This window comes from Urtica dioica, chromosome 2 (genome assembly GCF_054948205.1).
Source record: "Urtica dioica subsp. dioica isolate 48M chromosome 2, U.dioica_male_clone48M_v1_H2, whole genome shotgun sequence".
In the NCBI taxonomy this organism is placed as follows: domain Eukaryota; kingdom Viridiplantae; phylum Streptophyta; class Magnoliopsida; order Rosales; family Urticaceae; genus Urtica; species Urtica dioica.
The window spans coordinates 40,999,098-41,014,319 of NC_142757.1; the positions used below are offsets into that span (position 1 = coordinate 40,999,098).

The 15,222-nt window shown below is 33.8% G+C and overlaps 1 protein-coding gene across 1 annotated transcript; it reads right to left on the reverse strand.

Annotated features, from left to right (window-relative positions):
- Positions 1–2,915: 2,915 nt before the first annotated feature.
- Positions 2,916–3,686, reverse strand: LOC149404767 (uncharacterized). The gene has a single exon (XM_089607664.1). The coding sequence runs from the start codon at positions 3,684–3,686 to the stop codon at positions 2,916–2,918; it is 771 nt and encodes a 256-aa protein (XP_089463790.1).
- Between the last annotated feature and the right edge of the window lie 11,536 nt (positions 3,687–15,222).

Here is a 15,222-nt window from a genome sequence, read left to right on the forward strand (position 1 = left end):
ATCATTATTAATCTCACTTGTTGTAATTGTGATTGACAACATTAATTCTGGAAAACGGGTATTCGCAGAATTAAATAAATATTTATGGTAGAATTGTTTATTTATTGTTTGATCAAGTAAATAAACAATTATTAATTATTTGTTTATTGTTGGACCAAGTAAATAAATGATTAATTGAGTTTTAAGCAATTGGGCCTTGCACACATGGAAAAATCGAATTGGGAATTTCGGCATAGGATTTGCGCAAATCCCCTTGGCCGTGTGCCTCCAAATCCGATTTTTTCAATATTGGTATTTACCAATATTTTCTCTTTAGTTGTTTAAATAAAGGAGAGAGAAAAATATAAGATATTGTCCTATATTTTCTCCTTATTTAAAGGAAAGTATTTAGGAGAATATTTAGGAGAATAATATATTCTCTTTTATTATCTCACTAAATAAATTATTCTCTATTTAAATAAAAGAATAATATCCCATAGATATTGATCTGATGGATGAGAGAAAAAGTAGGATTCACTAGATGAGATCCAATGGCCTAGATTTAATCCACTAGTGTGAACACAATAAAAGGAAATAAAATATTCTGGAAGATTCCATGAATATCTCCTTTTTACTACTATAAATAGGGGTTCATGAGAAGACAAAAATAAGCAATTATTTTAAGCAATTTTTGGTGAAAATTTCGTGCAACCTAGCCATCCCTTGGCCGTGCACTTCTGCTTCTCTTCCCTCGGAAATTCGTTTCCATTCTTAGTAAAATAAGAGAGGGATCTCGAAACACCTAGTTTCGTGATCTAGTGAGATAAAGACTGTGCCCACTCATCTTTCTTATTCGTCTCGGAGATTACGTTTCGGAAGACTAAGGTGTCATCACATCGTATCCTTGAAGTAGAGTCCCTTATTTGATCGTGTGGAGGCTTGTACGTTCAAGACGAAGACGGATTGTGAAAGCTTTCAGTTCGTGAACCGAAAATCAATGTAAGTACTTGTTTACTCTTGTTTCGGTTGCTTGACTTATATGCTCTCTTATAATTTTTAATTAACGTATATCTAGATCTTGTCATATAATCATTGAATTAATTAGCTCATGATTAGCGTAATTAATTACGTTTCCGCATTTATATGGTTATATGGGGGAATCATCCTCGACATGAAGTTCAACAATATCAGAGATCGCATTCTTGCCGAAGAAGTGCGATGAATTGACTCTGGCGAGACCTTGACGAGCTCGGCCTTGCACATGGAGAACAAGGGGAGAAACCACGACATAAACCAGAACCGATGGAAGGGCAGTTCGAAGTCACGCAATGGCCGAAGTCAGAGTGCTGGAATTGTGGCCAGGCGGGTCACATCATGAAGTATTGCAAGTCACCGCCTAAAGCGAACAAGGCCGGCGTCAACGCCACCTCGGAGGACTTGACCGATGCGCTGGTGTTATCGGTCGATAGCTTAATTGACTCATGGGTGCTCGATTTGGGAGCATCATTCTACACCATGGCACATCCCGACGCTATGGAGAACTACGTTGTTGGAGATCATGACAAGGTCTACCTGGCTGATGGCGAGCCTCCAGACATTGTCGGCATTGGAGATGTCAGGTTGAAGATGTCAAATGGGCAAGTCTGAAAGATCACAAAGGTCAGACATGTGCCCAAGTTTATGAAGAACCTGATCTCGGTAGTGAAATTATGTTTAGACAGAGTCAAGATGACGTACACGATGTAGAGCCAACGTATGCGACAACTTGTTATGATACTATAGATGGATAAACATATAAACAGTGCATAAAGAAAATGACACAAAATGTGGTAACCCAGTTTACTGCAACGTCACCTACTATGGAGGGCAGTGTGTTCAGTGGAAAGGAAATTCACTATATGAAAAGTAGTAAAAGTACGACAATGGACTTATATGAACAATCTATGCTTCAATGCCCTTTTTCTAGTACTACCCGTGAATTTCAACTCAGGCCCATCCTGAATCTAAGCTCCCATCACTTCCACTCTCAAACACTCTCACGTGTGTTTCGTAGATCTCAAATATCAATGCACGTGAAATAGCAACCATGCAATTACCGAACTCATAATAATTCTTTTGCACTTAATGGATCAGAAGATGTGTTTCGAGAATTACACCACAAACATCACACATTCAGTTTTCCAGTTCGCCGATCGTGCAGGTCTAGAAACCTTAAAAGTGTGAATGAATACCTCAAGAACTACTAAGGATGAAGCACATGACTTTCATAGTAGTGAACGTCTCTGGAAGTCAATCTAGGGTTTCCTTCCTCATAAACAGGAAGGGAACCAATGAAGAATGTCAGTATGGCAAAACAGGACACTTGTCAGGAATATAGTTCCGCGTATACGAACAAGACGTCTGAGCACAATGTGCAATAAGTTGCACTACATCTTTTCAAATGAGCTTTCAGTAAAAATAAGGCAATAACAGATGTAACAAAAAACTCACCATTTGGCTATTTTTCAGGAAAACACTTCCAAAGCAGTATTCATCATGCATTAGATAAGTAGTTAGAAAATAATAATTCAGATCGAATAAACAATACCTCTCCCATTGATTGTCTTTAAAACAGACCAAAGGCAAGGATAACCAAAACCGAGGGAGGCAAGACTGAAGCATAGCAAAAAAATACTGAAACAAACACCATAAAAGCTAACCATAAGCCGCAAAGAAGTTTGGAATGCAACCGAGCAGAAATCAAGAACATGTAGTTCCCTCATCAACATATTCTTCCTATTCATCTTCTTCAACACCTTCTTCATTTTCACCTTCCTCTTCATCATCTTTCTCATCTTCAATGGGAGCAACAGTGGAAGCAACAACAGGAGAGACATGTTGTGAGGTAGCAGCACCATCTGTGTGAGTAATAGAAGTTTTGGCTTTAATTAGCCCTTCTAGCACAACTTTTCGGTGAAAGGATGAGTTAATGGTCTCTTGAGGGAGACAACCTCTTGAATGAGAGCTTTCAGGACATCACTACTCACATGACCAAATAGGAAACTCACATCAAGAGAATCAACTGACTCGACATATGTTGCTCCAAATAGTGAAACAATGTCACGAGCATGTTTCCCTATCAAGAGTTTGTGACTGAAATCCGGCAGTTTAGACGAGGCTCCAGCAAGATCTTTTTCACGAAGGATGTCCTTCATCTGGGAGAGAAGAATTCTAGTGATGAAGAATCGAGAGCCAATAAGGAGCTTCACAATATAGGACTCTGCATGCTTGACCAAATGATCAAGAATAAATTCTCCAAAATCAAAAGACGCATGAGTACCCATTTGATACAGAAGATTGGCAAGAGCAGGAGTAACGCCAAAGCCATGAGCAGAAAGAGTCCAATTGGAAATCCCAATCTTGTAGAGGACATAATACTTGGCACTCAGATAGGTCAAAGGGAACAGTCCATTCTTAGGCCAAACTTTGTCATCACAACCTAAAAGCTCATCCACTATTGCTTGATTAACCAGCCTGTCAGCAATTATAATCCTTCCCCGACCAAGGTACTCATTGATCACCTCAGGAGAGATAGAGAAGTCGTGGCCTCTCACAAAGATTTTTATGAAGTCAGGACTGTCAGCCTTATTGAGTCCTGATGGCATGTTCACAATGAACTCCTTCACAAGTGTGGGATAGTAAGACCCAATCCCAACAACAGTCCTCATTAACTTGACATCTCCCAGTAACTCCATGACTCGCTGATCTTCTGAGCTTCCTTGGAAAGCTCCCTTTCAGCTACAATTCTCTTGTAGTACACATATTTCCAATTCACAATATGTTCTTCTGCATGGAAGGACACATTGTCAAGCGGAGCAAGATGGATATCCTTAGGCAGTTTCTTTCCTACAATAGAATGCTTCCCAGCCCTTGGAAGCTTTTTAGAGGGCTCATTCTCTTCATCTTCCTCCCAGATGTCGCCTTATATGTTGGCAACATCTCCCTCAACAACTTTCTTGCTGGATTCTTCTTCATGCACTTCTTCTGGTTCAACCCAAATTTTTCTATCTTTATCTTCTTCTTCCCCTTCTCAGTAGTTTTCTTCTTCTTCTTTTCATAAGCCAAAGAGGCCAACACCGCCTCATAATCATATACAATTTTCCGCTTCTTAGAGGTCTTATTACCATCATCATGCACAAACTCAACATGAGCCTTTTCACTTCTTACTTCAATAGCAGTCTCAGTCTCCATGCCAACATGTTTAGAAGGAGGACGAGCATCCTTATCGACATCATCACCAGTTGTCGAAGCAAGATTTAGACTGACATGATCCACCACTCCGTGAGATAAATCAAGGATCCGATCTATCGCATCCGCACATGGAGGATCAGTGAGATCCAAGAAAGACTCAAAGTTGTCAAAGTCCTTGGAAGCTCCTCAAGTTCATCAACCCTAGACTCAGAGTTCTATATAGTAGTGTCATCATCAATCCTAATCTCTACATTCTTCTCCACATCAACTCTAGAGACAATAAGATTAGACATACCTTGGATCATTACATGAGAGGCTTCAATTAGAGAGATGGGTGGACTGATCCTTGGCAATGACAAAGGGAACATCCTCTTCAGAGGACGAAGAAGAGGGCATGATTTCTTCTTCTGTAGACTCGCTAGAAGAATGAACACGGTGTCATCGACAATTCTAAGAGCAATTCTCTGAGAACTTTTGAGAGATTTCCGAGCAAGGCCATGCTCCTTGGTGAGAGATGACTTTCCAGGGAGAGCACCTCTGGCCTGACAATCAGCACTATCTCCTGATATCATACCCATAACACAAACTCCATGCTTGGTCGTCTCAAAATCCATAACTTTCTTCGCGACATTCTTCTTCTTCATTGGAGCTTTCTTTGAAGGAGCTGACGTTCTGGCACCACTTCTTGTTCCACCTTATAGACCCACGATGTAAAACACACGGTATTCACAAAGAGGAGAGGTGAGAAATCAGGGGAGATGGGAGACAAGAGCCGGGCTCCCATTTAGCTCGTTGAGCTCCTTTTCAGCTCGACCTTATACATCGTCTGCTTGTTGAAGACAACGTTCCTACTCTAAACAGTCTTCCTCGCATCGGCATCTCAGAAACGATAGCCGAGCTCAATGTCACCATAACCAATGAAATAACATTTCTTAGACTTCGGATTGAGCTTACTCCGAACAGAGTCATCAATATGAATGTACGATAAACAACCAAACAATCTATACCATACACAAAGAAAATAAGATATAATATTATTACTATATTGGATTTGGATTTGGACCGAATTAGTAAAAAATCGTTATAAACCCGACCGGTGGTTTAAAACCGATAGTCCGATTAAATTTATGGGTTTTTGGTTTTTTTTTTACATACCCCTGTTGATAACACTTTGAAAAAACTGAACAATATGAGCACTAACATCCAAAATAATTGAACATGTAAGAAAGCTTTTAATATCAGGTTTCTAACGACATAAAAGTTGTCCAGCAAGCACGTCTATAAGGGAGAAAAAGACCATTATTACATAAAATAGGTTTCTAAAAAAAATAACGATAAGAAAAATATAAAATTAAAGAGAGCTAGGTGTAGACCTGAGCTTGTGGTACTAAAATGGGGTGGAATTCTATTTCCTTTCGGCCAGTTTAGAAGAACTAATTTTTCTTCCGATGGCAGTCGAGAAACGAAAATATTCCTTCCAGCACCAGAAATGAGTGAAAGGGTACAAAGTTGTTCTTTTTGTTGCTTTCAAGGTTTGTTCTCTTATTTTTTTTTTTAAATAAATTAGAGGCGTTGGATTTGTGACCGTTGCAAATCCAATGTCTCAAAACAAATGGGAATTATGAATGTGGCAATAATAATATATTATTCAGATTGTTTTTCAGTTTCTATTTTTCAACCCCTCTTTTTTCTTCTCCCAAATTTCACCCATCTTCTCCTACTCTCTTAAACTATTCTAATTCTCATATATTTATTTTCATTATAAAGTTTCTAATTTAATTCCCATATATAAATGCACTCTTTCCTTTACCGATCCTCAAATGGTTTTAACGAGTCCGTTTTCAATAACTTTTATTTTTATTTTTACATTCCAGTTCTTATTTAAAAAATACTATTTTAATTTTTTGAAAAAAATATTGATTTAATTATTTTTTTTTTATGTATGGAACTGAAAATTTCTGCAACTTGAACGAAACTTCCATTTCATGTACACTGAAATTCCGTTCAACATTGAAAGAAATTCATTTTTCCAATCAAACACAAAATTCCGTTTGGAATGAAAGTGGGAATAAATTCATTCCAAATGCCCAAATTTAGGTTGGTGGTTTGAGACAAACGAGAGATTCATATTGTTTCCAAATGGTTCTACATGAGAGCTGTTAATATTTTTTCTTTTGTAAATATATTTTTATAAGTTGACTACTTATTGAATTTAATAAAAATAAAACTTAATGATAAAGGACCTAGAAAATTAATAGTCCAACAATGATTTTGCTCTACTCATCTCTAAATGAGAAGATAATGAATTCGAGTTACCACAAAAATAATTTACTAAAAAGAACAATCATTTTGCTTTAGAAATTGAATTCAGAATCAATCAAGATGTCATGTGCATAATTATTTATAGATTACTTAGTATTTACCCTAATTGTTTTTTTTACAAATAGTTTCCTTTAGAAGATATTAATCGTTTGCCTAAACAATACGATCCAACCCCCACCGGCCCAGCAACCCTTCTCTCTACGCTTGACCATGCAGACGCAGCCGCGCTTTTTATCATAATTATTAATAAAATTATTATTACCTAGTCAAAAGTCAATCTGATAAGACATTTTCTAGTCTTATCATCCAAATTTAGTTGCAAATGCTTTGTTCTCTAGTACTAGTGGCTAATGAAATGACAAGGACTAGCTAGTTGACTTGTTCTTATGCAACCATATTGATGGCTTATGCAAATAGCTGACTTAAATTCAGCCCTGAGCAGAGACAATATCAGAGTTCGTTGGCAACTTCGTCTCAGCTTGGCTGAGCTCATCGGTGAAGTCAGATAAATTCAGATACATCAATTTTCATTTTATATCATCTTTATTCTCTACATTAAATTACCCCATATAAATTGTCTTCGAGCCCTCTTTTTTAAGGACATTCCACAACTACTTTTTCTATCTCCTATCTATTTCGTTATTCCCAACTCTCAACCGTTTCCTTTTGCCATCTACTCATTCATTGTTTCGGTTTGTCTTAATAATGTGTTATGTTGGTCATATCTTCTTATGTATCATCATTCATCACTAAAACATTATATCCGAAGTTTTTATTTTGGATTTTTAACCAAAAAGGAAAAAAATCTCAGAATTATTATTTTAACGACATTTTGGTATTTAAATTTGTAAGTCATTAGCAATTTCTCAGTGGTCAATTAAAATTATACTCAAACTATTTTTTTTTAAATGAATAGCTAATATTATAACATATTACATTTTTCAATTAATTTTTCAAAATAATAGTTATTAATAGTAACAATAACAATAGTTAATCTACACACGATACGTAAAAAATAAGACTTCTCTCTCTCTCTCTCTCTCTCTCTCTCTCTCTCTCTCTCTCTCTCTCTCGTATGCGTAACAAAACCCTAACTTGCTTCAGCCGCCGCCCCTTTGGGGTTTCAGACGCCGGCCCAGCTCCGACCTCGGGGGAGCTTTCTCCTCTGCAAGTTTCATACTTCAATGCTCTCTGTATTTCTTCCTTTCTTTTTGTTTTCCAGATCTCCGTCTCGCGCTCCGATGTCGTCGAGTGAGGACCGCAGTCATCCCCTTTGGATCTCTGATGCGATGTCAGCTATTCTGGCTTGTCATCTCCGACAACATTTTTAGGCTCTTTTGTCATCGGTTGTAAGGACCAAGGTCATCTCTGTCGTTGGCGTTGGGTTCAAAGGTGGTCGCCTCGCTCGGTGTGTTGCGGCTACTGCGCCGCCCTAGATGGTGAGATCCAAGGTCTTTACGGTTGTCGATTTTTGGTGGAGCTCATCGGTGGTGGTCGTCTTTGTCGGCTGCCTTCCTTCCCTGCCAAACCCCTATTCTAGGAGGTTTCGCTCGGGGCAGATGTTAGGTGCATTTTTAGAAGACTGATTTGTAGTTTTTTATTTTTGTTTGTTGGTTTTTTTATTGACAACCAACCCCACAGGATTGTTGTTCTGAAGATGGATTAGTCATGTTTTAGGTTTTTCATTTAGAGATTTGAGTGTACATGTACTCAAGCGTTCTTTTTCGAGGTGGATGGTCCACGGGTGATTGGATTCTTCCATCAACTTTTGAGGTATTTTTAAACGAGTCATGTTGTTGCTCTAAATTGAGTGTGTTTTGTATGTCTACCGCCAAATGGAAGCTAAGTTTACATTTGGTGTGCTATCATTCGATTCTAGTGTTTAATCATTCACGACTTGAGGTTTTTATTTTTCCTAATGTACGGAGTTTGGTGTCTACACTCCTGGGTGTTCTACCCATTTTCTAATGAAAAGCCACTTGTTATTTAAAAAAAAATCAACAATAGTTAATCTCATATCAAATATTATTAGCATAAAATAATAATAGTTAGTCTTATTAATAGTTACAATGACAATAGTTAATCTTAGTGGTTCCTAGCTTGATCTAGTGACACCCTACACCTACCTCACGTGAGGTCCTGAGATCACCTCCATGGGCTGCAGAAATGCATGTCCCTTATACTGGTGGAGATTTATCTCTTTCAGCTTAATGCCCATGTACTATCATGTAACCTTGACCGATATGTCTCCTGCTCTTGCATTGCGAATATATATCATGTAACCTTGGCCGATAGTGCCACTTCTAAAAAAACAATAGTTAATCTTATTAGAAATAACTATAATTAATCTTAATAATAGTAACAATAACAATAATTAATCATATTAACTATAATTAACATAAAAAAAGCAATAATAATAATTAATCTTATTAACTATAATTAATATAACAAAAGCAATAACAATAAGTAATTTTTACTACTCTTTACAACAGTAGTCTTAAATAACAAGATGCGTATAATTCAGACAATCGCAGTAGTCGTATAGTAAGATTACAATAAGAATAAGTAGCCTATAATATATAAATGATTTGAATAAAATAAAACTACTAACTAACATTGTAGTTTTTCTTCATGAGACATACACTACATGTATAAATTATAGTAGTATGTTTTTACTACGGTTATCGTGTATATATAAACTACTGCAAAAAGCTGAAATCGTATGTAAAGTGAAAAGACTCTGGTACACTAAATGACATATAACATAAACTGTAATCGTTTTTGAAAGACTACGATCGAAGGCCGTACTTGATAAACGTTTTGTGATAGTGTAGGCATATGAAAAATAAAATATGCGATGTTTACGAACCATGTAGTTGTCGTGGTCAAGAGAGTTGATGTCGTGGCCTTGGCTTCTGCGTCTTTGTTGGCGGAGAGGACCGATGAAGGACGTGGCCAGCTCGTCAAGCTGAGGAGATGAGGCGGAGGATTACGTATATGGAGAAACATGCTTTGTATGAGCTGAAATCAAATGTGGCTTTTGAGATCCCGAACGTTGAATGGCGCCATGTGCGACTCTTCTTTCGAAATCATCGGAATCGAAGCCTTGAGATCTCTGCCGACTGACAAGGTGACGAATCCAAAGCCCTCTCTTATTTTCTTTCTTAGGGTTTAATCGGAAAGAACATTGAAATGGTGGTCCAAGAGTATGCTTGGCTTTGAAATGTTGAAATTAGTTTTTGAAAAGGTTTGGGTATTTGTTGTGGGGTAGAATAAGAATATTGAAACCTTAATTGAATATTCATTTAAATAAAACTAATAGTTTGACTAAATTTTTAAGGAGATGTGTTGTTTGGGCGATTTTCTTAGCGCAATGATCTGCAAACAATAAATTTGTGGTATTTAAGTCATTTTTACTATTTTTTTTTTTAATGAAATTCAACACCATATAAGTATACTAACAATTTTTGGGTATTTTGTTTTGAACTTTTTCAAAGATTTGTAATAAATTAAGCCATCGCTGGCGTTATTATGCAATCTAGCTAATATTTTCATAATCTTTTTATTATTAGCCATGACACTGACGTGTACACGTTTAATGCATTGATAAATCTCAGATTTGTCCTTCTAATTATTAATACATTTTTAAAAAAATTTGAATTAGGTACATAAATTATTATATATTTAAAATTTTCCAATATTAAAGGAAAACTGATGCACAACTTTGTCGAAGCATGAAAATTTAAACATAGAGAAACTAGCTATAAGGCTATATGTACACAACTTTGTCACAGGATAATAAAATTGTTTGTTTTCTGTTTTTGGTTTTATTCTTCTAGTTTGTAATTTTTTTTGTTTGGTTTAAGACTCAAGAAACCAGTTTCTTAGATAAGTTATTGGCTACATTTATTACAATATATTTGCCACTATGTAATTGTTGTAGCATATATATATATATATATATATATATATATATATATATATATATATATATAACAATCTTTTCTATATATTGTTTAACAATTGTTTAAAATAGTTCAACAACTATCTTTAACCAAAATTATAGTAGAACTATACAAATATTAAAAGTATAGCTTTACAGTTCTTGTCTTAATGACTTACCTAAATAAATTAAATTAACTATTGTAGTATATTAAAAATTGATCAAATTTCATCAAACTTAGTCTCGATTGAACTTCTTTTTTGGGAGATTCATGTTTGTAATTGTCAATTTATTTAAGTATATAAAATGAACCGCCTAGTAAATTAAATTAAATTATTTGATAATTAGACTAAAATTTGAATATTAGAGACCTAAGTAGGTTATATGATTAGCTCATCCATAAATAAATGATAGTAAAGTTTGAAAGTATCAATAATTTGATTCTGAACGAATGGAAAGTTAAATAGTCAATATACATTTAAACTCAGTCACATAAATTTCGTTGAAAAATTGGAATTATACGTTAAATGAAGATAGGAAATTAAATAGAGCGAAGAAAAAAAAAGAAGGAAAATAACTCAACATTGTTTGGCTTTTCTAAAACAAATTATTGCAATATTTAAAAGAAACTATATATGAGAGTGACGGGCCGGCTAAATGGAACTCATTGCATGTATTGCAAATTTGTCAACTTTTCTAGTATTTCTGGAATTAATTCAGACTATAAATTCTAGTTTTCGTAATTTTAAATAGAGAGTGTATTATTTTAATAATTCACATTTACATCGTGGTTATTTTCTTTGTTATTTGGGGAAAGAAAAAAATTCTATACTCACTATTCTTTCGAGTTACTTTTCTTTTATATAAAACTTTCCCTATTTTCAAGCATCTCTATTCCGATCCTCATGTTCCCTCCCAATATTCTTAACTTAGCGAGAATCGTAAGAGAAATTGCAAATACAAGGAAATGATCCCAATATTCTTGGCAGAATTTTAGTTTACTTGCAAAAAGCTGTATAAATGAAATGATCCTAACGGCGGAGTTTGTTACGTATTCAGCCATCAAGAGTTTTAGTTATGGAAATAGACTTTCTAATTATGGAAGACTATTTAAACCTTGTAAATACTATTTTTAATAAAGCATTTGATTATTATGGATTAGAATTTTAACAGGCAATTGGAGTTTAATTATGTTGTCCCAGAAAATGTTCTCTAACCAATTATAACTTTATCGATCTCTAGAAACGATAAGAGTTTGGCTTTGGTTGAACTTTGCATTCTTGAGTGTTTCTTAACGGTAATTAAAGTATGACTTCCCTGACGAGATCAAAATATTGATAATATAAAAGAGACTCGGAATATGGAGATCAATATATTGAAGGAAGCATAATTAAACTTAAATGCAAAAATATACTTAGAAGTTAGAGTCTTGTATATCTACGTACCCACAAGACCTTACTCGTATTTTAGGGTTTATCTAGATTCATAAGTATAATAAAAATGGGTATAGGTGATGTAATATTTTTTTTTTCATTTTTGGATAGGGTTCAATTTTGGAGGACCCTATCCGAATCGTACGCATGACCATCTCTAATCATACTCATCGTTTTTTCTATTCCTATAACATTCATTATTTCTACCCTATCCGAATCGTCCGCATGACCATCTCTAATCATACTCATCGTTTTTTCTATTCCTATAACATTCATTATTTCTATTATTATTCATTTTGGTGTTTACTATATTATGTTGGTTTAGGTTTTATATATTCTTAGGATTAGGTTAGAGTTTTTAGGTATTTGTTTAATGATTAACTTAGTTTACCCAGCAAACATTTTTTTTACCTTTTCAATTTAGATATTTTAGCAACTTGTTCAAATATTTTTAGTTAATAGGTTAGTGAACAGCTACAAAATTATTTAGCAAATTTTTTGAAAATTCATAATATTGTATATTTATCGTTGTATTTACATAATATGCGAACAATTTATTATATTTTTATGTTGGTACATTGAAGGCGGGTTTTAGTGCTCAGAGAAAGTGTCTGAAAATATCCGAGGTTTGGATACAGAAAATTAGGAAATACGTTGTCTATTTACTTCAGATTTACGTCTGAAAGTGACTATTTACCTAAGATTTATCAAACGTTGGCTATTTAGGAATGTCAAATGTTTAAGTTGGCTGTTTTCTTAATTTTTTGTAAAATTAAAGAGGTAGGGTAATTTTTTTATAGGCGAGATAACTTATTTTATTTTGGATTAATTCAAAAGGGTATGATTATATATTTATTTAGGGCAAGTAAACAAAGTAGTTTTTTTATGTTTTGGCTATTATAAAGTAGTCATAGTTTGTATAGTTTCAAAGAAATAGCCAATGAGCCCATTTAAAATAATATATTTTGTCTAAATTGTCATTGATATATTTGAGTAAAATAAGTTAAACAGAATAAAGGAAAAAAATTGTTGCTTTAAATTCGAAATAATATGTTATTTAAAGAATAAAAATGTGTTATACATTGATTGTGATCATTGTGGCAATAAAAGCGATTATTTGGTTGATCAATTAATTAGGGAAGGGTGAACCCCAATAGTCAAAACCGTTTTATAAAAACACACTGATTCATACATAAGTAATGTCTCCCTTTTTTAGCTAATTATATAACCCGTTCATTTGTTAAAAAAAGAAAAATTAGTCGATCTAAGCCACATCAAACGTTGCAATTGTAATCTAGCCAACGTTTCGTTTAATTTTCGAATCTAGCCAAATTTGATGATGTCATATTTATGTAAGATGGTATTTACTATATTAGCCTTGGTTTGGTTTCAAAAATACTAGCCCACGTTTTGAAACTTGGTTTTGTAGCCGAATTTGTTATATTCGGTTTATATTTCGAATTTTAAAAAAAATTATATACTTGGCAAAGTTGGTTATTGAGCGTTTTTTTTCTTTAATGAACATTATAACCGTGTAAGCAAATACAGTGTAAATGTTTGTAAATTTTTGTTAATCTCCGTTGCTTTGTTAACTTCTGTTAATTATGGTAAATTTACATATGTGCAGGTAGAGCCGATTTCTTTCATTTCCTTTAATACGCATTTAATACGGTATTTTTATTTTCCAAATTTATTTTCTAATTTTGAATGAGATTTTATCATAATTACGTGTATTTATTATCTTGTTTGACTTATTCAAGCAAATAAATATTTTCTTTCCCTTTTAATTACATCACCGAATCTCATATTATGAATTAAAAAAGATGAAATTAAATTGCTGAAATTATAGCCGTGTAAGCAAATACAGTGTAAATATTTGTAAATTTTAATCTCCGCTGATTTGTTAATTTCTGTTAATTATGGTAAATTTTTTGTGCATTCTCTTTTAATTACATCACCGAATCTCCTATTAAATTAGCTAAATATCCAATTAAATTGCAAAAAAAATATGAAATTAATTGACTGTATACAATTCAAACCGGTCAAACGTGGGCTAGTGTTTTGATCAAGTAAGTATAAGAAAAATGGTAAATTGGGTATTTTATATCCGTAAATTTCAGTAAATGGCTAGATTGCAAAATTTACCAAACGTTGGCTAGATTCCAAAAACCATGTTTCAAAATGGCTACGTTGCTAGTTTACCCTTAAAAAAACATGTTGTCATATCAAAACTCAAGTTTTATCATATAGCCGAGCTTTGGTTAATTTTAAGTAAATAGCCACAAGATGTTATTAACAAAGCAAAAAAGACATTAACAATTGTAAAGTTGTTAATTATTGTAAATAATATTTAGAGTGGCAATAATTATTGGTACCAAGCGCGCAAGAAATAGTTTTATTGTTATCGAACGTGTATAATATTTAATATTTTATGTTACACTTTATTGTTATCGAACGTGTATAATATTTTCTATTACGTTATAAAAGAAATTTATTTTCTAATTCGAATTTTTATTTTGAATATTATGTATTTAGTAAATATTAATTTTATTTTATTTTTTTAAAAATAAAACTTAAATTGGATGCGACTAGTCGTATCCAATACTCTGCCCGCCACAACGCGAGAAAAACTTTTGGATTCGACTAGTCACATCCAATACGTTCCCGCATTATGGCGGGTTGACTTTGGATGCGACTAGTCGCATCCAAATGTATAAACTCCCGTCAATTGAAATACGTTTGGATGCGCAAATTGATTCGACATGTCGCATCCAAATAGTCGAATCCAAAAGTCCAGACTTTTGGATGCGACTTGTCGCATCCATAATCATTTGTTGCGGACTATTTGATGCGATTTTGTTACATCAAAAGTCGCATCCGATTTGACTTTTGGATGCGATATCCTGATCATTGTCCTAGTGTATGTGGACATGATTTAGATATAGAAATAATTGAGATGGTAATAGTACTAAGGAGTCGGAGGCTCACGTACTATGTCATTTTCAATCTCCATTTGATACATGCTCCTAAAAATCAGTTCCTCGTCGCAAAACAAATATTTGAAGTATAAATATATGGTAGTATATATATATATATATATATATATATGTTTTATACAAATGTCTTACGCAGTTGAAAATAAATATAGTAGGTAATATTTGAAAAACCAAAATTAATTCAAAATTTTACATAATTTACAAGTTTTCCAAACTAAAAATTTATGCAAATTATACTTGCGTATAATCGTATACCAATAGATTGTAAATTAATAATGAAATATATAACTTAGTTAGTAAAAATAATAGTATTTAACAT

Coding starts and splice junctions, on each gene's coding strand:
- LOC149404767 (XM_089607664.1), bottom strand. CDS start 3,686: ATGAGGACTGTTGTTGGGATTGGGTCTTACTATCCCACACTTGTGAAG.